Raw genomic sequence first — 22,301 nt, 5'->3', positions numbered from 1 at the left:
GTTCCACAACACGGTGTAATTAATTTTTAACAGTCTTTATTCCTGGCTGCTGTGGGGAAAGTGGTACCCTTCTTGGTTTATGTATAATAATAAGCAATCATGCAACAATGTTGGCGATAAGTATTCATATGCAACCTGCTTTCTTAACACTTCTATAAACAAATTATTTTTATCTACAAAAAACAATTACTGTAATGCATGCAGCAACTGGTAACATGCTATTAAAGTCAAATTAAGTGGTGCTGAGAACTATTTTTTTTCTTCTTCCTGAATACAATTAGTAGCGAGAATTAAAATGAGGCTTTTTTTCCTTCTGGTACTGTTGTGACTTCCATGTCTTCGGGGTTTTTTTTCTGTACATCAAGTGAACATTTATGGCACTGGTGCTGCAAGTTATAGAGAGCGCTTGAATGTGCTTTAGATACTGACACAGTTCGAGATCCTGATCTCAGGCTGTGCTCTGTTCCCCTTGGCTAGCACTCACACAATAACAAAAAAATATTAACAGGAAAAAATTCGCTGAGGTCAGATTGAATCCTCCCACTCCAATGCTGCTTGGGAAAAAAAACTCACTCAAAATTGTTTTAAACTGGGGAACAGTAGAGGAGACAAGTAGGGATGTGTTTACACCCTAGATGCTTCCATGCTTCTGCTGGTATGCCATCAGGGCCAAGAGCTCTCTTATTTTTCATGTGGTCCAATGCTTCCTCAAAGACTACTTCTAGGACTGGTGCCATCAGATCCTGTGTGGTTTTATCATAAGGCATTGTTCTCTTGGATTCTCTTAATTAAGAAGCCTTTTGAAGTAATTTCTCCGCCATTCCTTAATGTGGTCTCATTGATTAACACGATGGTTTTTTTCCTTCTGGTACTGTTTCCACTTTCATCTTTAGTGACTTGATCTTACCAATATCTTTCCTTCTCTTATTGCCAGTCTGTATATTTCCCTCTCACCCTGCTTTGTTTCAAGATGAACACATAAGCCCTCCACAGCCCTAGCCCCAGTGGCTGCCACCTCTTTCTTCATTTTATACTCTTGAAAATCCTGCTGTTGGAGCGTTGCTTGAAAAAGTTTAAACACTTTTTTCTCCTTGATGCCCTCTCAAACTTTCTCATTCCACCACCAGATCTTACTGGAGAAAAAGACTCTCGCTTTTGTTTCACCATTCTTGAGTTTTGCTTGCAATATGATTCTGCCATTGATTCATATTTTCTCTTAACCCTTCTAAAGAGATCTTTCCCAACACTTTCATTTTAAACTCCTTGCTAACTTTGTTAAGCTTCCAGCACTGGTTTTCTGTACTGCTTTGGACTATTTTCTTCTCATGTATATGTTTCCAGAGTCAAGAACCAGCAAGTCTATGCTGAGCTGCAATGTTTTCCCTTGAGATAACCTGACAGGTTTTTGATGTTCTTCAGCTCAGTTTGGCTTACCAGGAAGTAACCTATCTGCACCCTCAGCCTTTCACTCTTGTAGGTAATCAAGTGTTCTTCCTTCCTAGGAAAGAGTGTATTAATGACTCCCAAATCACGTCTGGGTGTACTGAAAGACAGTTTCCCCTTCCTTGTTCTTGTGTCCAAATCTATGGCTGCTATGGTACATTTGGAAGCATTTACTGTCTCTCCCCAGTACCCATTAAGGTCAGCTCCAATTATGACTTTTCATTCTTTATCACTTTGTGCACAACCATGTCCATTTTCCCCAGAAATCCTTTTTCTTGTTTGCCACATCCCACTTAGGGTTCATATTCACATGTAACATTTAGGGGGGCATTTTCAAGAGCTAGCGTAACCAAAATTTATCCAATATACAAAGAGACAAGGTCAGTGAGGTAATATCTTTTATTAGACCAGCTTCTGTTGGTGAGAGAGAGACAAGCTTTCGAGTTTACACAGAGCTCTTCTCCAGGTCACCAACAGATAAAAGATATGACCTCACCCAGCTTGTCTCCCTAATATCCTGGGACCACCCAACAACAACGGCATACACCAGTACACAGAAGGCATAAGCAAATACAGATTTTAACAAAAAGAGAAGTCTTATAGTGGATATCCCCAGACACACTCTTTAGTGCCCTTGAAATAAAGCATTTTTTTATGCATCACTAACCAACTGGCTCCCATCTTCTTCTTCTGTGTCTGAGCAATTAGAAAGGTAATTGTTGCTGGACCAGTCCTCAAGCCCTTCACAGATTTCCACAGATTGTGACATTCTCGACCAATCTGCAAGAAAATATGTTACTTAGGGCCTTAGTTCAAATAACGGATATATTTTTCGGCTGTTGGTTTGGAATAGAACACATTGCAATGTAATATTATGCATGCAGAAAGATCTTGCAAACTTGTACATACTTTGCTTTGGCTTGTTCTGTGGCGATGAGCTGATACGATCCAACATTACAGGACTGGTGCGTTCAGAATCATTTTCTTCGGAGCTTATGGAGGCTCTATGCTGCTTTCTGAAACGTATGTAAAAGAAATGTGTCATTGTTTTCAATTTCAAATATTGGTGAAGTCTCTTCAGTTTGGCAAGCCAAGGATCTAAGCAGGTACTACAAAGTGCTTTTGAATACTTCAATGACTCTAGTGGCATATAGTCTCAATGTGGGGGGGAGGGGGGAAGGGGCAGAGAACAAACACAGCTAAAGCAATTGCCTCAAAGCGCAAGCACCACCTTAGCGGTAGATTTCTTCTGACTACACCCTACCTGCTGAGATTATCGGAAATGTCCTTCTGCATGCAAAACTCAGAGTTGTTATTTTCTATGGGAGTTCTGTGCACCAATCAATATGGACTTCCTGTGGATGTTTTCAGCAGAGGGTGAGATGCTATGCTGCGCCTCTAAGAAGCACAGCACAGAATTCACAGCTCAGGGGATGGGGAGGTGGGTTGGCTTTAAGCCTCTCTGGGGGCTTTTCTAAGCTATGGCAGCTTCTTCAGCACTGCCCGGAACCACCGCAGCACTGCATGTAGGAGCTTCATCCCCAACATGCCCCTCCTGCCACCAGCTGCGTTCCTATGCCAGGGCTTGCAAGGAGGTCCTCAAGACAGCCTTACGGTGGTTTTCCACAGTGCTGCCCCAGTGCAATCCTCTCCGGCTGGATATGGGGCTTTTAGGGCCCCTCTCCACTTTTCCAGCCCTTTTGCATGGCATGAGGGGGCCAGAGTGGCGCAAAGAGCTCACCCAGAGAGTGCCCAAAAGGCTCTGGATTTGCATATGTATTTTAAATAGTGAACGATTTTATTTTTTTCTTCCAAATCTGTAGAGCTCATCTGACTTACCCATCACTCAGCTGAGGGGAAAGTTGGATCTGGTCTGTAAACAAACCGTATGGTTTCTTCTCAACTGTGAGTAGGTTGCAAATACTCTGTTAGTTTAACGTGGTTTGTTAAATCACTCAGAGTCATCACCCACTCAAAACAGACAAAGTGTTACTTCAAACATCAGACTTCTTTGCACACATCAGTGCTCTTTTTTTTTTTTTTTTTAAGCCAAAGTAGAGCCTCATTAATTTGCGCTACTAACTGCAGGTTAGCTGGATTACCAACTTTTGCAAATTGGAGAGAGTTAGTCTTTGATTCAGCCTGGTCTGTTAGTAGGCATCCCAACTGTACACATGCAAGTAGTCCACTAAAGTCCAGGGATTACTCATGTACCTAAAATGAGGCAGGTGCTGAAGTACCTTGCTGAATAAGGGCCTAAGAGAACAAATAAGAAATTTTAATATATCAAGATGCTCCCATCAAAAAAGGATCATTTTGATTTATTTTCCACAAGGGTAATTTGCCTTTACTTATAATAATACTGCCTGTTATCCTAGTATATGCACTATAACCTTTTTCTTAAAAGTAATGAAGTATCAGTAATAGGAGACATGCTATTTCTCTGGTGAGAAGGACTGGGCTGGCAGATTAGCAACGTGAGCGTCAGAAAGGTTCTGCTGTAGTGAACACCATCAGGAAATGTACCTTTTATAAGCTCCTGCTGCTTGAACAAAATTTTTCTCATTTCACTTAACCACGCCATCTTCACATCTACTGTTGGGGCCTGAAAGAGGAGAAATATTTGAAATTTGGGGGCTTTTATGAATCCTCCGTTTTAAAACTGAGTTGAGCCTCAGTTATCTAAACTGTAATTATCCAAAAATCCCTATTATCCAAAGCAAGATTATAGCCTCTGATGACTATTAATTATATTTAAAATGTTCCTGAGTCCCCAAAATTATTTAAAGTTCTCCATTACATTCAGATAGCAAAGGTGGTACTGTAAATGGAAATCATGTAGAGCTCATCACAATACAAGGGATGCAGTCAAAAGTACATGGGCATGTCTCATTAACTCTTTTTCCAAAATACCCAAAGGCAAAACCTGCTTATGAATAAACAGCTACCACATTTCAACTGAACAACAGAGCTGCTTCAGAATTCTAAGGCAACACCATACACATTTCAAAATACAACCTTGTTGTGATCAGACAACAATCTGCATATATTGTCTCCACTACTCGACCTACACACCCATAGATATACAGCCACAAATATAGGTTGAAATCCTATGAAATCACTGGGAGTTTTGCCATTGACTTCAATGGAGTCAGGATTTCACCCAGAGAGTTAATAAAATTCTCTTCAAATACAAATAAAAAAAGTTTGGAAGAAAGCTGTGTCACGTCTTGCAATGACATTTCAGTGCGACCGTGTGTTTTGGAAGGGGTATCGATTAAAGGTGGGTGGGAAACTGACTTCTAGTTCTGCAAAAAAAATTTGAATCAGGACGAAAATCCCCACCGCCCCCGCAAAAATCTGCAATATTACGTTTTGGACACAGTGAAAGGTTCCGAAGCAGGAATGGTTCCCAAATGGAACACACTCCCTGGGAGCCTTGGATCCAAGGCAGCCTGTCTGGGAAGATACTAAGGAGCTCAGGAACCAGGGCTCTCAGGGCTGCCAGGCCTGTTTCAGACCAACGCTAGTATCCATGTTTATTGATTTAAGGTACAGTTTCCCCAGTATTCCTTTAGCACAGGGGGATTTTCTTAACATTATACTATGCAGTTTATGTTCTTAATCTTAAGCATGGCCCACTGCAGATGCCACTAAACAAAGGCAACGTAAGAACCTATTCTATTAATCTACTGGATCATTCTCAGGCTAATAGAGCAGCGAGGGATTTGAACAGAAACGGTCCACACACATTTGCCAGCCAGAGTTCCCGGTTCACAAGGAGATAGGCAATTCTCAGCTGAATGTCCACGAGTTTAAACAGCACTATGAGGATATAAAAACAAACATGGCATTTTAAAAATCACACACCTGCACAACATACACCTCCTCTCGTCCGCTGTACCAGATCTCAAATTTTCGATGATCCCCCTTCACGTTTTCAGTGATTCCAACAGCATTCATCTGTTTAAAAAGAATCACATGTACTTTTACTCTCATCTGAAAACCTAATGTCTTCACATTGTGTTCATCTTAAACAAGCCCCAAGTTCCCCCCCACACCCGCAAATTAACAAAGCTCACCAAAAATGCTTATTTTCAGTGGTGACTGAAAGTGGTTATCTACAGTTGTTCACACTGGGCGTTTTGTTTAACCATTTGTAACATCTATAGAAGGTTTCTTGGAGCTAGCAGTGCCCCTCTGGGGACTTTCCATAACATTCATGGATCAGTGGGAGTGATTTAGAAGAGGGATCACAGGCCTGAGTCTCAGGCCTTCGCCACAGTTTGTGCATCAACTTCCCACTGAGGAGAAGGTTTAAGAAACAACCCCAACACTCTCCTCATTTCAGACACAGCATCCAAGTGTCAGGGCAGTTCTGCTTTTCACCCAGGTCTACCGCTAAAGGCCAACATTTCTGAGAGGAAGAGGGATGTACAACTTGAGCTACCTTGGGCAGCTGGGAGAGCTCAGCAACTCTGAAAATCAGGCCGAAAGCTGGGCACCCAAAACCAAAACCATTTTTGACAATTTGGCTGGAGGGGACCAAGGCACAAAGAGATCATGTGACTTGTACAAAGACAAACAGAGCCACTGATTCAACTAGGATTAAAACCCTAGAGAGGTCTAGCCGCCAAGGAAGCCTTTACCCTACCTCTTAAACATACCACCAGATTACTGCCTCACCAGCAACGGATACTAAGCAATATTTTAACACCAGGCTTATTCCTCTAAAGTATGTGCATTAATATGCTTCTTGATCGCTTTTACAGCACAAGGTGCTAGGAATTGATAGCTAATAATTAGATCAGAGGTGGGCAAACTACGGCCTGCGGGACCATCCTGCCGGCTCTTGAGCTCCCTGCCGGGGAGTGCTCTGGGCGGTGGGGCTGCGAGCTCCTGCCGGGCAGCGTGGCTGCGAGAGCCGCCAGCCTGCCCCGGTGCTCTAGACTGTGTGGTGGCAGCATGCCTGGGTCTGGTTGGGCGGTGCGGCTGCCAGTCCTGGTGTTCTGAGTGGCATGGTAAGGGGGCAGGGAGCAGGGTTGGATAAGGGGCAGGGGGTCCCGCGGGGCAGTCAGGGGACATGGAGCAGGGGGCGGTTGGATGGGGCGGAGGTTCTGGGCCGGGGGGCGGTCAGGGGACAGGGAACAGGGGAGGTTGGATAGACCTGGGAGTCCTGGGTGGCCTGTCAGGGGGCAGAGGTGTGGATAGGGGTCGGGGCAGTCAGGGGACGGGAGAAGGGGGGGTTGGATAGAGGGTGGGGTGCCGGGGGGGCAGTTAGGGGGTGGTCAGGGGACAAGGAGCAGGGGGGGTTGGATGGGTCATGGGTACTAAGGGGGGCAGTCAGGGGACGGGAAGTGGGAGAGGGCTGATGGGGGCAGGGGCCAGGCTGTTTGGGGAGGCTGTTTGTATCAGTGAACAAGTCTTATCTAATGTCTCTTTTCTGGGTCATATTCCACTGGTTCGGTGCCAAACTGGACCTGCAAATTGCTGTTTTACAAAATTCTGCATACCTGCACTGAAGAACAGGGTCAAGTTTTCAAAGGTGCCTCAACCCAGACTCCATTTGCTCTCCTACAATTGTGTGTATATAAAAATACCCGTGCTCAAGAAACGTGCACACTAAAACCTGCTGCACAGGAGTTAGTACTCTCACAGAGATCAACAGAAACCCATTCTGGAAAGTTTTGGCCCACATTGTACAGTGCCATAATGCTGCAAAAAGCCAGATCTAGCTCCATTTTTTTTTAAATTAAAAAATACAAGAGCTGAGAATTTTTTTCCCAAATGATTCAATTTCTATTATTTATGCATGTTTTGGCATAGGGATTTGCAAGGTTGTTTTTTTAATTTTTCTCTCTCTCTCTCTTTTTTTTTTTTTTTTAATTAATGGACTCATGTCACAAGTGATGGTCTAGAAGATTATATACTGACTCAGGAATAAAGTAGCCAGGAGTAAGTGGGAGCAAGTTGCAGTGAGGGGGGTTTAGGTTGGATATTAGGAAAAACTTTTTCACTAGGAGGGTGGTAAAACACTGGAATGCGTTATCTAGGGAGGTGGTGGAATCTCCTTCCTTAGATATTTTTAAGGTCAGGCTTGACAAAGCCCTGGCTGGGATGATTTAGTTGGGGATTGGTCTTGCTTTGAGCAGGGGGTTGGACTAGATGGCCTCCTGAGGTCCCTTCCAACCCTGATAGTCTATGATTCTAAGTTACTGTAATAGTCTTAAACCAACTCTTCTCAGAAAAGTACTGTATCTGCAGTCATTTAAAGTATTATCCCAAGTCTTACAGATATACAGCTCTCAAATGAAGTTATTCTGATAGATTTCTCAGTTCCACAGATTCTACTAAATAGATTTCCTGAACTATAAGTCTCTGAAAAACATTCTTCCTGAGCAAAAAAATGATTCAATACTATCACTAATCAAACAAATCCAGGGCTCCAGAAACTCATTTCTGCCCCTCATGCCACCAATACAGAAAAGAAAATAATTCTTTTATCACAAATCACTCAGCTCTGCAGCATGAGCAGCTGGAAAGTGAAGCAGACCCGGACAAATGTTAAGATTGGCTGAACCCTGGATTTTCTCCTCTGAACAAGGATTCCCCAAGCAGCCACTCTGGAATCTGTAAAAGCACTGAGGTACTTTTCCTAAAAGGAAAGAGAAACTCTCAAGAAACAAAATGATGACGTTTGGAAAAACAAATACTGAAATAAATGGCCCGGTACTTATTGGTCTCCCACTGCAATTGCTATTGTGCCTATGAGCTGAACAGACTTGAGAGAGCATAACATATTTAAAAGACATTCTGAATAGAGTGAGGGCCTAACTCTCCAAGCCCATCCAAGTCAGTGGGAGTTCCATACATGGAGGCTTATCCTCTAAATACAGATTTGTTCGGCTCTAAAATACGCACATATTATTATTATTCACTAGAGGCTGGGCACTATGCTGGCCAGAGGAGAACATGGCCCCTGACTTCAGGAGCTTACCACGTGGAATGCACTGGGAGGCCCATGGAAAGGGTCTATCTTAAAGGGGTGGGTGCTTTACAGTATAATGGGAGAGCGATAGCATTTTCACTGATAATGGTTAGCACTTGTGGGCACCGTGGAAGCTGGAGCACAATGGGCCCTAAGAAAGGCAGGAAACAGGAGAATGATAAATTGGGGTTTCTCCGACCTTTGCTGATAGCAGGGTCTGTAGGTGCCCTGGGATAGCTGTTTACATCGCTTGAGTTCTGTCCTATGCTATTTCCTATTGAAACTTACCTTTTTAGTAGCGGCAAATCCTTGCCAAAGGAGGGAGGGTAGCGAGAGAGGAAGAGGGGTCATCTACTTACCTTCCCGACTACACAGACAATTGGGAAGTCGGGTGATTAGCAGCCGTTGCTCAGACATCTCCAGGAATCAGAGGGTGCAAGAGCAGGGTGACCTGCTCTGGCCTAAGAACTGAGAAGGCATGGCCTTGCTGTCTTGTTGCCCCAGCAGGGACTGGTCTTACCAGGAGGCCTCAAAGCCTTGGCAGTGATTGAGAAGCTTGGGACGATGCCTCATTATCCCCGTTGGCTTTCAGACAGAGCTTTAATTCAGCAGGATCACATGGCTGAACTACAATTTCCCCGATGCTCAATGGAAGAAGCAGATTCATGTTTCCCAAAAACATATCTCTGTCCCTCATGCATGGCTTGCCCAGGGCAAAATTTCATTGACAAAGTGTCATCTGATCTTTGAAACGAAAGACTTGCCTATGATTCTAATTTGGGGTGTTGCCCATTCTGTGCTTGGAGAACAAGGGACTTCGTGGCTTTTTAAAATCAGAAAAGATTCTTTCATTAGGCTGGCAGTAACACTCTGTACGTCATGAATATTAATAGCTGAGAACGTTACCTTATCTATTGGATAAATAATACTTTCCCAATTCTGAAAGCTACCTGTTTATTACATAAAATGCAATTTCCCATCGTTACCAGGTTTTCCTTACTTTCAAAAAATGCTTAAAACTGTACGAAGAGGTTTTATCATACGCATCTCCATGCTCCTCTCTCTTCTTACAAAACACCAGGGCTTTCTCATACAGGAAGAGGTGCCTCTGCATTGGTTTGAACCTGGCAAGCTCCTTCATTTTTGTAGGGCCTTTTCGGTGTCCTGTCCAAACACTGAACGATCCTTGCATCAATACTTTTCCAAGTTCACTCAAGTCCCCCTGGTAATAACACAGCAAATAAATAATCACCAGTTAAAAATTTAAAACATGCCCTGTAACAGGGTGGTCTGTCCCCTTTAAGGGCAGGTGTGGCCCAGGGCCAGCCAACCCTGTCCCAAAGCCAGAGGTGTCTCTGGAAGGATCAGCAGACCAAGCTGAAAATGGGGGCCAATTGCCAGAAGCGATGCAGAGACCAAGGAAGGAGGGCTGTAGTTATCCTGTTCCAAGGGGAAGACGTCCACAGGGGGAAGAACTGGGAAGCTGTGGAAACTTATCAGGAGTGATGCACAGCCCAGGAAAGAGGGCTGTGAATACCCTGTTCCAAGTTCATGGCGGGGGGGGGGCGAGGAGGGAGGAGTAATTTGAACCCAATTTGTACCTAGGAAAGATCCAAGGGGAAGGACTTTCTGGAGAAAGTAGGGTCTGGAGTGGGACCAGCAGAGCTTCCCTGCTTAGCGGGAATAAGATACCATAACCTGAAGCCTCAGGAAGGACATGGTTTTGAGCTTGAAGGGTCTAAAGGAACGGTGTTTCAAGAGGACTTAATAAATTAGACCCCAAGAGGGAAATTTTATGAAAAAGCCCTGACAGTGGGTGAGTTATTGGGTGAACCAATAGGGAAATGGAGATTGTGCCATGAAGTGGCTTTGCTCTGGGACTGCATCTGCAACATGCCCTTTGCATGCAAAGAAAAAAGGGAAGTGTTTACCCAACTAATGCGATTAGAGGAAAGATCGACACCCAGAAGTGTTTTCTCATCCTATTCATTTTGTAACTGTCTTGTCTATTATACTTTTTAACATCATATTGATTCATTTTAGACTCTATTTATTCCCTATCTTTTTGGGCTCTATCCATTCCCACTGAGATGCCCAGAACTTTGGAGTAAAAGGTCTTTCATTACTCAGATGTACTCACATCATATCCTGTTATTGAAATCTGATGCATAGAGTCATTGACTGATTTTAGTAAATCCAACATTGCAACCAAAGCTTCTTGCAATTCTTTAACTCCATCACAGCTTGTGCTGTATTTTAGCAATTCCTGTAATTAGAAATCAAAGACTATATGTTTTCACTTGAATGTAACACATTTTCTCCATTGCCTATGAAATCGCAATCGTTCAGAAACCAGTGTATCTTTTATTTTGTATCTTGGGGGAAAATGGAACATTTTAAAATACATTCACTGTTGTATGGAAAACGTGTCACATAAGCACCACATTCACACACAGCTTTTTTCTCGGCTTCATTAAAGACAGTCAGTGTTGGTTCCAGGAGGTCATATTCAACTAACCTCCCAGAGTTCTTTGAAGATATTGATGCTGTGATAGATAAAGGACATGCAACCGAGACAGGCTGTAGGTTTCACACATCAGAGAATAATATTCTAGGAAAAGAGAGTCAGAGAACAGGGACTAAAATAAGATACCAAACAGAAGACTACCCTAACAGTGGGAGACCCCAGGTAACTATAGATGAAAACCCTTAACAATGGACAGAGGCAATAAGTGAGTAACCAAGGTGTCAGTGTTTAAAAATTGTATTATCCATAATATATACACATACAAAGTTACATTATGTAGCTGATCTCTTTCTCTCTCTCGGTTATAACTTTGTATGTACATCCCCCCACCTGAGAGGAAGGATAATCCAGTGGTTAGAGTGCTAGCTTGGCACTTGGGAGACTTGGGTTCATTGGCCCACTCTTCCATAGACTTCCCGTGTGACCATGGACAAGTCACTTAGTGTCTCTGTGCCTTGGTTCCCCATCTGTAAAATAGGGACCACGGCCTTTCCCTGTGTCACAGGAGTGTTGCAAGAACAAATACACTAAAGTCTGTGAGGCACTCAAATAGTATGGTGATGGCTGCCATAGAAATACCTAAGAAAAAGTAGACATGCCAATGTGGTAAACTGCATTTATCATGCTCTTTTGATCATCATCATCTACTCATAGTTCCATTTCCTGCAGGATTCTTTCATTCCATATCACTGAGCAGATTCAAACAACCTTTTCCCTCCTAAAAATAGCTTGCTACAAACACTTGTTTCCTCCTCCAATATGGAATTTTCCCTCCCCATAGAATTTCTCCATTTTGAAGCCAAGGTTAAGCCATATTCAGACATGAGCCTATCACAGGTTTAAAGGTAAAGGTTAAGGGGCTGGGAAGAGGGAGATATTGGGTTGGTGGCTTTGTTCACACTGTGTAAAGAATGCCTGACAGTAAAATTCAGGTATTTGGGGTTCTTCTTCCTTGTTTCTGATTTAGAAAGTCAGGTCTTGTCTACCTTGGAAAGCTGGAGAAACAGGAGATACCAAGGAAGCAAAACCTGATTCATTAAAAGGAGTCATCAATTTTAACATTATTTAGTAAAAAACACTCGGGCAAAAAGCTCGCTTTAATAAAAATTCTGTATTTATGTCTATTCAACTCAGGGCTGAAAAAGATCCCAATCTACACTTCTAGGTCATCCAACAAAAATAAGGAAGGCAAGACTTGATATTCCTGATATTTCTAAGGTGAAAAAACCCTAAGCAACTCCTCCCTCTTTATTCAAATGGTCAGGTCTTCTTCAGACATCACAACTGTGCACTGCATGAGGGCTTAATGATGGCTGGAATTTTAAGAAGGATCCAGTAAATCACCAGCCACATAAGTGAAGAGAACAGCATATAAGTCTGCAATTCTGTTGCCGAATAAGTTGCTAAGGGGTGCAGTAATAACAAGACATTCTCAGACTTCAGTAGTACAGTGCTTTGAGTGTTGCCCTCAGCATACGCCAGACATAAAAGAGAATTTAAAACTCTCCAACAGCCATCATCAATGTCCCAGATTTAAGGCCTAAGCATTCCTGGTGATGGCTAGTTAATATCCATTAGTCTAGACCTCCCCTCAGTCCCTTATGCTTTAAAAAAAAAAAAAAAAGACATATGAATACCTTCAAAAGCAACTGGTATTTTGTCAAACGTTGTACTGGCTTGAGCAAATAGGAATCCAGCCCAAGTCTGTGTTCTAATTTTCTTTGGCATTCCTGTAACAAAGAAATAGCATAAAGTAAACATGCAGACAAATGTATAACAAGATCCAATGGTTGAAAGTTGAAACCAGCCAAATTTGGAAGGGAAATAAGGCACAATTTTTTAACATTGACGGTAATCAACCATTGGGACAAGTTACCAAGGATTGTGCAGGATTCTCCATCATTGGCAAGTTTTCAATCAAAACTGGATTTTTTAAAGATATGCTCTAGTTCAAACAGGAATTACTGTAGTGAAGTTCTCTGGCCTGTGTTACGCAGGTCAGACTGTATGATGACAATTGTTCCATCCAGCCTTGAAATCTATGAATAGGATGCACAATAATTTACTCTTCTACGCGCCATATGTTCAAGTAACTGCGGTGGATATTAATGGGGATTTCCCACATGGATAGAATGGAGAATAAGGTTGCAATGTTGAGGACATGAATGTTGCATTTTGCAAAAATAATTCACCCAGGCTAACGTATGCTTTGTACATGAATAATTAGCATACCTGAAAGAAGGTGCTTTCTGAACACTGCCTCCACAGAGATTCCGACCGGGGTTTGTTCTGACAATATTTCTCATACATCTGAAAATCTTCTCGCTGCAAGGAGAATAAATAAATCAATTTTAAAATACATGCACTCTAGTACTTCTTACTTAAGACAACTGTAAGGCAGAATAAGGTGAGCACCAAATGCCCTTCTTAGCTTCTATTTCACTTGCAAATTGGGAGAATATATATTTAAAAAAAACAAGTAGATGGGAAATGAGAGTCACCCCCTAAAATTAGGAGATTCTTACACGGTAGATAGGCCTATTGCCATGCCTGCTGCTTTTCCCCGTATGTTGCTGGACATGTGGGCAAGATACATTTTTAGCTCAGATGCTCTGCTTGCTCCCCGGACCTGAAGAAGAGCTCTGTGTAGCTCAAAAGTTTGTACCTTCCACCAACAGACGTTGTCTAAGTAAAAGATATTACTTCACCTACCTTGCCTCTCTCCCATAAACACAGTGTCCAGGGGTTGCTATTTCATATAGGAAGCATCAAGTTGAGGAATGCTAAGTATCGGGGGGAAATGGGGCTTACATAGTCTGTTCTAAATAAGACAATTGATTCACTTACCCTTTCCAGGAAACAAAGACCCACTCGCTCTGGTGCTCCAACACAGCTTTCCAGATTGTGTAGGAAAATTCTGAAAGAGGTTAAGGGAGAGACACAATGTGACTGGGAATACAACAGCAGCTGAGCAGTCCATTTTTAAGGGGAACTCATAAAGAAAGGGAATATACAGCTAGTTACCTACTTGTTATGGAAGTCATATATCTCTGGCATATTCCCAAAGAGAACATCCTCTCTGTTTCTCAGGGCAGGCGGCATGAGAATGACCATTGCTGGATTTTCCATTTCAGCCCTGTAACCCTGTAGAACACAGCAGGTATTCATGATTAGGCCAGTATAAGCCTGGTTTATTGCCATAAAAAAGACTAGATGGAAAGTTACATGACTAAAATGTACGTGGTTACAAAATGCTACTTTCCTTTCATTTCTTTTTTTAGTCCCCAAGTCTTCTTGATTTCCCCTATTTTTTCCTTTGAATTCTCCTTGCTTTCAGAGGTTGAGTATTGGTGACATTTGTCTGATGGGGAGGGCTTCACATGACACTGTTGTTTCATCAGACAGCACGAGGAACTAACTACAAAGCAACATGAGATGTTCCTGCACCTAGGGTTGAATGTGATGCTTGTGTTCAGCATCATTCCCTGTGTGCGACAGGGCGAGGAGACCAGGCCAAAGTCTGGGAATGGAATTCAGAGCCCTCGCACGGAAGAAAATCGCTCTACTGTTAAGGATCCAGGTTGCCCTCTCATCTACATATACACATGCATGGCTTTGGTCTGTGTTTACACATTATGTAACAGTTGATTTCTGAAACTTTTAGAATATACAATAGGATAAGGAAAGTACCCACATACACACCCATTAAAACACCATTTACTTCGGAGACGTGCTGTATTTTGATAAGACAAACTGCCATTGGCTTCTCTCTACAGTACAACTGAGGGAGAGGTCCTGGAGGAATATTTGTCTTGGTTACACATCTGCTGTTATGACTGCAAGACATAGCTGACAACTCGTTAAGTGGAAAACAATTAAAGATACTCTCACAAGGTCTGATGCGGTGGGAAATTTGTAACAAAGCAAAAGACTGCTAGATATCAAATAACAAAATCAATGGGCATTTTTTGCTGTTCAACAATACACTCTCGGAACACCAGATCCCTTTTCTCTTTGATTCCTGCTGCCTAAGTTTTTTTTCTCTCGCTCTGCTTCAGCATCTGCCCCTTGAAATCAACAGCATTTTCCAAAAGGGAATCTGCACTAAGTAACCTGGCAGTGGCACAATGGATATTATTGGACTGTAAATTGTTATATTTTATTAAAGTATTAAAGTGTAGCACTCTACCTTAAGGTCACATTAGAACACCATTGCAAAAAATATTTATCAATTATGTAATCCCTGGAAAGAGACCTCACACAAAAGAATAAACTGCTCAGGAAAAATGAACAGTGAATGGGCAGAGCCAGGACTTTGGACGGTCCCTGTTGTCGTCTCCGAGCTGGATATATAATTTTTTTGTGAAAAAGATAACAAGTAGCCAGTCTCAGGGACAGCTTTTAACTGCGGATGCAGACACACGAGGCTTCCACAGAATTCAATGCATGCTACACACAACGGATGACAAAATGTGCCCGTATAATGGATCTAGTCAACCAGTTAGGAATAATGAATTCAGTTATATATAACTTCACCTACATCAGCTTTGAAATGTGTGTCTTTTGCACAATTGCTTATTAGCAATGCTGGCATATCTTACCTAAAATATGAATTTACTACTGACTTTAAGATACAACAGGAACATAAATCTTGAGTCAGCTAAATGGAAATCAATCATTTCAGTTTTAATCACCATTACCAGGCCTTGCTGTATAAAATGCCATGCCTTGGGAAGAAATTGATGTTTTCAGAAAAGCATGGGGGTGGGAGGAGAGAGAGGATTTCAGTCTATCAAGCCAGCATATCATATTATATACACATACAGACACATTCATGTATTTGTGCATATGATCAAATTGAAGCTTATTCTGTATATTTCCTCTCCAACCATTGATGAAATTAGTTACCAAGACATATGTTTGTGAACAGAAGGTTCCCCCCAAATTATAGATTAAAAGATTGTGCACATACTATCTGAATCAAAAGAATCATCTGAATCAAAATGATGGGAGAAAAACTCCAGATCACCTGGGATGTGCCAGCAAAGTAGAAATTTACCAAATCACATTTTTGTTTAATTTGCCAGATTGGCAGATGCCTTTCAGAAAACACATCAGAGAGCAGTAAGGAGGAATTTTAAGTAACTCACCATCAGAACAGTGGACAGTTCCTCTACGTACACTCTCTCTGTTTCTATTAGCTCATTTATGACATGGCTGAAATAATAATAATAAAAAAAAAAAACAACAACACCATAATCAGAAATGCTCCATCTATGTTTGCAGGGTTGAGCCATTGCATTTCGATTTCATGGTAAATATGCCTGAAATTAGCCACACTGTAACAATTAGGGGCAGGTAAATGCGTAACAGATTAAATCCATCTCAGATCAGAGGGCCATATGCACCTTAAATGAAGAATTAAGGGTTTTGTTTGGACCCTTTGCTCTTTATGTGCATTGTATTTACACTTGGTGAATTCAGAGTGACCATTTAACTCCCTGCATGCCTGTATTTTACTGTAAACACCAACTTGGTTGTGTAACAAACCATTAATTTTAATGTGTTCATTTTCTATCAATAAAGTGTAACACCCAAACAGATTACTACATTAAAACTCCTCTTTCTCCTCACTACACATCAAATAATTGGCTGTTCTTAACAAATTTCACTAAAGGATCATTTTTTGAACTGTGTTTTGAGGGGAATTACTATTTTAAAATTCAGACATGGTTTATCTAAGCTTAAAAAAATAGCACCATGTTTTAGCCTTGAAAAAGGATTTTGAGCTTCTTAGGCTCTCCCCATGTTTCCCTAAATGCTGCATGTTCCCTTTGCTCTTTATGTGCATTGTATTTACACTTGGTGAATTCAGAGTGACCATTTAACTCCCTGCATGCCTGTATTTTACTGTAAACACCAACTTGGTTGTGTAACAAACCATTAATTTTAATGTGTTCATTTTCTATCAATAAAGTGTAACACCCAAACAGATTACTACATTAAAACTCCTCTTTCTCCTCACTACACATCAAATAATTGGCTGTTCTTAACAAATTTCACTAAAGGATCATTTTTTGAACTGTGTTTTGAGGGGAATTACTATTTTAAAATTCAGACATGGTTTATCTAAGCTTAAAAAAATAGCACCATGTTTTAGCCTTGAAAAAGGATTTTGAGCTTCTTAGGCTCTCCCCATGTTTCCCTAAATGCTGCATGTTCCCAGTTCTTCTGAGCACCAACAAAATCTTGGCCTCATGTTTTCTTGAAGAGTAAAACTTCCACCTCTCTAAAATCCCAAATTTTGCTTGATGGATTTCTATAAAGAGGTCCTACAAAAATGATGACTTTTGGACATTTCCATAATTATTTACCAGTTCAGAAGCTTTAAATGTCATTCACCATTTTGCCTTCAAGAATGTGTTCTCCTCTAAGAAGAACCCAAAATCTGAATTAAAGAACTAACTTTTCTGGAACATAGTTTATAGCACATTTTTTAAAAATTAGATTTGCAAATCTAAGAGGCAAGCCGACACTTCATAGCTTCTATCTGGAAGAGTTTTGTCTGAGAAGACTCATTTCTTACGCTGCTGCCAAAAGAATCTCTCTCCAAGTGAGGCAAACATAGTGCAATCTCAAAAGACTGCATTCAGAACATGGTGAATAGCAAAGGTTTACAGAAGACAACATGGAGGGCTTGTCTACTCTACCGCTTAAATCGATTAACTAATGTTGCTCAGAAGTGTAAAAAAGCCACCTCCCTGAGTGATGCAAGTTACATCGACCTAGGCATCATCCATGCCAGTGCTAAGTCAACAGGAGACACTCTCCTGCCAACATAACTTCCACCTCTCACTGAAGTGGACTAATTATGCTGATGGGAGATCACTCTCCCATTGGCATAGCGCGTCTTCACCAGACACGCTACAGTGGTGTGGGGTAGTGTAGACTAGCTCTGAGGTTGACCCTTGGAAGGTGCTACACTGACTGCTAATCTATGTATGTCTTCTCTAGACTCATTCAACCGGATGGATGATGTCAGCCTCAAAAATGCTTTGGACATGCAATGAAAGGACAACGCTTTTCCATGTCAACAGCTCCTTCAAATTCTTTAAAAGCACCAAGGCTGTGCTCACATCCAAAGAGTAGCTTGGTATATTTTAGTAACTTTAAACTCTTGCCTATTCCCTAGGACTCTTCCAAGTTGTGCTACCAGCCTCAGGAGTCTGTTAGCTTGATGCACACTTAAGTAGTATATATAAACTGACTTTCCCTAATCATTTTCATATGGGCAATAAAAACAAAATTGGAAGCCAAATCTATGAACAGGACACACAGAAGCCTGAATAAACCAGCACATGACCAAACTAAATGGTGAAAACTGGTGGAAAACACTGTACACCTGAGGTGCGGAAAGATAAAGAAAGAATAAAAACATGTTCAAGCCATGGCCCAGCCCCCACCCCGAACATGTGCCAGATCATACAGGGAGAGAGAAATTTAACAATGTCCCCAGCATTCCGGGGCCGTCTCGGCTCAGCTGCTTGAGTGGACAGACATGTCACATTAGTGGAGGTTCGTTGTTCCTACAGCAGCAAACTCGAGACTGCTTGTCTGTCTCATTCTAGGTCGTACCCCTACAACGAAGCCAAACTGGGGAGTTTTAGCTTTGATGGTGGATCTAACAGAAAGATCAAATTGTTAAGGATACTGGGCTTCTCTTTCAGGACATTTGTTCAAGTCTTTTGCTCAGATGTGAAAACCTGCACTTGTGTTCTATTCACAGACCTTCCCTTTGCTCTCCCTTGCCATGAAATAATCTTTTACAAAGAGCTCCATGAGTCCCCTCTTAATCACTGGTTTCCCATATTTATTTAAGCTACATTGGCACATGCACTTTATTGGTGAGTTTTGATTTTTTACACACCAGCCAAGAGAATTGTTGCACTGAAAATTCCTTTTCCATTGATATAGAGTGCATTTTGAGGATAAGAGTCACCTAATAATTACTATAGTCTTCCTCCTTTTGTGATGCTTCCAACAGAGGTTCTGATTTTGCACTAAGCAGATCTTCTGAACACAAGATATTCTACATCAGGTTCTACTAGGATGATATATGAAACAAAACATACCCTTTTAGTGTATCTAAGTTGTCTTCACTTTCTGAAATAAAAGACTGCAAGGAATTCCTTTTTTCTTGATAGTCATGCATTACTTCAATCTAGAATGGAAATGGTAGTATTAGAGAGGGCGCAAGAGATGGATATGCTTGAGCTAATATCAATCGGCTCAGTTTCTGAAATAAACACAAGAACCTCTGGGGAAGGTTTCCTGGATAAGGATAAGACATGCTGAACAGCAGAACTTCCTTGCAGTATAGGAGAGCTAAAATTAAAAATGACATACTGCATGAGGAGCTGTCAAACTTTCTCCCAGAAATTCCTTGGTTAGGTTACTGTCTAAAAATAGTGGTTACAGCCTTTTTGGGAATCGGGTTGTTTTTTTTGTTCCGTGTCTGTACAGTGCTGAGCACAAGAAGCTCCTGGCCCATGACTGGGCCTCCTAGATTCTATGATAATACAAATAATAATACTCAATTTCATAGTCTACTAATAAATATGTAAGGGCATTATGAGAGAATTTCAGAGTCACTGTGAAGGCCTGATTAACCCATGCACTGAAGAACGTGCCGAACTTTAAAGGGACTTGGACATGTGCTTAGATGCTTTGCTGAATTGAGGCCTTAGTGGTGACTAATCTTGAATTTCCTATTTCATGAGTAATTTAGATAAATACAGGTAAATGATCAGGATATTGTAATACAATTGTACAAAAGGTATTAGGTACCATATATGTGCAAAGGCCATAGGCAACTATAAGTTGTAATGTATACGAAAAATCAGATAAATTGATACCTACATAAATAGACTGCATATTAAAGTAATAGTTACATAGTAGCTAGAATTACAAGTGCCAAATGAACTAAGAATTGCAACAGTGTGTTATATACTGGTAATAAATACCTAACATTTATTTCAATATTATCTCTGCTATTAAGCAAAACAAGAAACTCCATTAGTTTATTCCCCCCCTCCTTTATAATATTAGCTTTCTGATAAGGACACAAGCAACAGGCTTCAATCCTACAGATGTTAAATTATTTAAAAACCCAAATTCTTGACAGGTATACTTTATGCATCCTTCTTGGATAAAGCTGATTGCAGAATTAAAAAGAAAGAGCCAAATGACATTAGTTTTTCAAACTCTTAAAACAGTTGGGGGGAGAGGGGCATTAGAGTTTTGTTTCTAGTCTTCAAAGCATTGAAGATTCCTGAAGGAAGGATTAGTTCCTTAATTGATCTCATTGTTATACCAGGCCTAAAACAGGAAATCGATAAAGAAACGTGATTTTTGGCCCCAATCCAGGAAAACTCTTGGGCATGTACTTAACTTTTAAGCATGAATAGTCCCCTTGAAGTCAATCAGGGTGTGAGTAAAAAAGGATGCAAAACATCTCACCCAAAAAAACCAGAATCTAAATTCTATCAATCCCTGGAAAAATATGATTTCAGATCTTGCCATGTAAAACCCATTCAAGGTTCACTAACAATTTTTACCTTACGAGAGTTGAGAGATTTTCTTGACGTTTTCTTCCCAGGGAGAGAGATGTCAAATGAAAACTTCAAACCGGAATTAAAATCCATGCCTTAGATAGAAAAATGCACAATTACACAATGTAAAACAGTAACCAAGGAAGCATTGCAGGAAGAGATTAAAAAGTTAGATCATCTGCATAAACATAAATGGTCCAGAGAGTATATAATCAGTTAAATTAAAGCTAAACGCAAACCGAATACACTCCTAATTGAAAAAAAAAAATACCTTAGACATATCAAACAATTTTGTTATGAAAAGGGGAATAAAAGCAATCAATCATTAGGCCGTAAAATAAAAGCTCATTGGGTACAAAGAAACATCTCTCCAAGTAGGGGATATTGTAACTAACATAATCAGTGAAGCCTCTGTAAATTATAAGGAGCTATACCTTTCTAATAACCTGTCTGAAGAAATACCACCTATTGTGATTAGATTACAAAAGCCGTGAGGCTCGTCTGCTGTAAGTTGGCTCCTTTGACTCCAATGCAGCTATTCTGACTCACACCAGCTGCAGCACTAACCCATAATGTTCGGTTATAACCAAGAATCAGACAATTTTGTCTGAAGAGATAAGTCTGAAGATGAATAACATGAAGGATGCCTGACAGATGTCCAGCTGAGTCTTATAAAAATCTTTAAAAAGAGATGCTTGGCTCCATCAATTGACACGACTGGTACTTAAATCAAACAGGACCTGTTCCTTTGATATGACCAGAGTTAATGGACAGCTCCAGACTCTATTATGCTGGTCATCCTCAAACATGGGGAAAATCTTTCATGATGTGATGCCTACAGACCTATAATGTTTTTAAACCACAAGGATAAATGGCTGGCTACGGTATTGCTATTTTTTCTTGATTATTAAAGAAAATACACCAAGTCTTTCCATTTACTTCCATAGGCTTTGTGAGAGATGTTTTAGACATGCTTTTTATAAGGAAGACAGCCTGTAGATAATGTAGGGAGCCTTACTAATCTATTAGGACTGATTCAAACAACAGTTCTAGGGTGAAATCCTGGGCCCACTCAAGTGAAAGTAAAACTCCCATTAACTTCAGTGGAGCCAGGATTTCACCCTTTGTGTTTTAGCATCATTAAAGCATTTGATAGGGTTGAATGGAGATGCCTTGAAATGGCAATAGAAAAAATTGGAATTGAACCACAGCTGGAAGGACTGAGGGCTTGTGTGCTATTACTACTACAGAAGACTGTTCAAATGGAAGCAGATGAGAGAGACACACAGGACCTGCGTGAGTTTGCTTTCATTTATATTATCTCACAATATCAGAGCAATTCAAAGTGACTAAGGGCCATCTCTCCTCCTCTCACTGGCAAGAAGACACAGGAGGAGGGGAAGATTCCATCTGAAACAGTGTCTGTGGTGGAAGGGACTTAGGAGCAGTGGATTTTTGAAGCTGTGTTGCCTCCCAGCCCTTGGGCTCCTCAGTACAGAAAAATAACAGCATTCCCTTCCGCAATGAGATATGAGCTAGGCTATGGGATAACTTCACACTCTACTGCTGTCCCATTTACCCCTTGCAGCAAGGCTGTGGCAGGAGCTGCATTACTACAGGCTGGATCCCACCAAGGCTGCAGAATAGCAGCCACAGAAGGACCCCAGACAAAGGTATTGAATCTCTGAGCTGCATTACCGACTGCCCACATTCTGAGCAGAAATCCAGGGGC

At 41.2% G+C, this 22,301-nt stretch overlaps 1 protein-coding gene across 4 annotated transcripts in view; it reads right to left on the bottom strand.

The window, feature by feature from the left end:
* The window catches only part of MCF2 (MCF.2 cell line derived transforming sequence), a 95,860-nt gene that overhangs the window by 12,374 nt on the left and 61,185 nt on the right, over window positions 1–22,301 (bottom strand). For all 4 annotated transcript variants that reach the window (XM_074962683.1, XM_074962685.1, XM_074962684.1 and 1 more), the window contains 14 exons: window positions 20,576–20,664; window positions 19,091–19,179; window positions 16,109–16,175; window positions 13,987–14,102; window positions 13,806–13,875; window positions 13,191–13,283; window positions 12,596–12,688; window positions 10,572–10,697; window positions 9,432–9,653; window positions 5,314–5,406; window positions 3,970–4,048; window positions 3,283–3,346; window positions 2,353–2,459; window positions 2,111–2,223 (listed from right to left, as the gene is read on the bottom strand). In XM_074962683.1, coding sequence (XP_074818784.1) covers window positions 2,111–2,223; window positions 2,353–2,459; window positions 3,283–3,346; window positions 3,970–4,048; window positions 5,314–5,406; window positions 9,432–9,653; window positions 10,572–10,697; window positions 12,596–12,688; window positions 13,191–13,283; window positions 13,806–13,875; window positions 13,987–14,102; window positions 16,109–16,175; window positions 19,091–19,179; window positions 20,576–20,664 — 1,421 coding nt within the window. The remainder of the gene's footprint in view (window positions 1–2,110; window positions 2,224–2,352; window positions 2,460–3,282; window positions 3,347–3,969; window positions 4,049–5,313; window positions 5,407–9,431; window positions 9,654–10,571; window positions 10,698–12,595; window positions 12,689–13,190; window positions 13,284–13,805; window positions 13,876–13,986; window positions 14,103–16,108; window positions 16,176–19,090; window positions 19,180–20,575; window positions 20,665–22,301) is intronic.

This window comes from Natator depressus, chromosome 9, assembly GCF_965152275.1.
Source record: "Natator depressus isolate rNatDep1 chromosome 9, rNatDep2.hap1, whole genome shotgun sequence".
Lineage (NCBI taxonomy): Eukaryota > Metazoa > Chordata > Testudines > Cheloniidae > Natator > Natator depressus.
The sequence above is the reverse complement of the archived record's forward strand: the minus strand, read 5'-3'. Positions and strand labels throughout refer to the sequence as shown.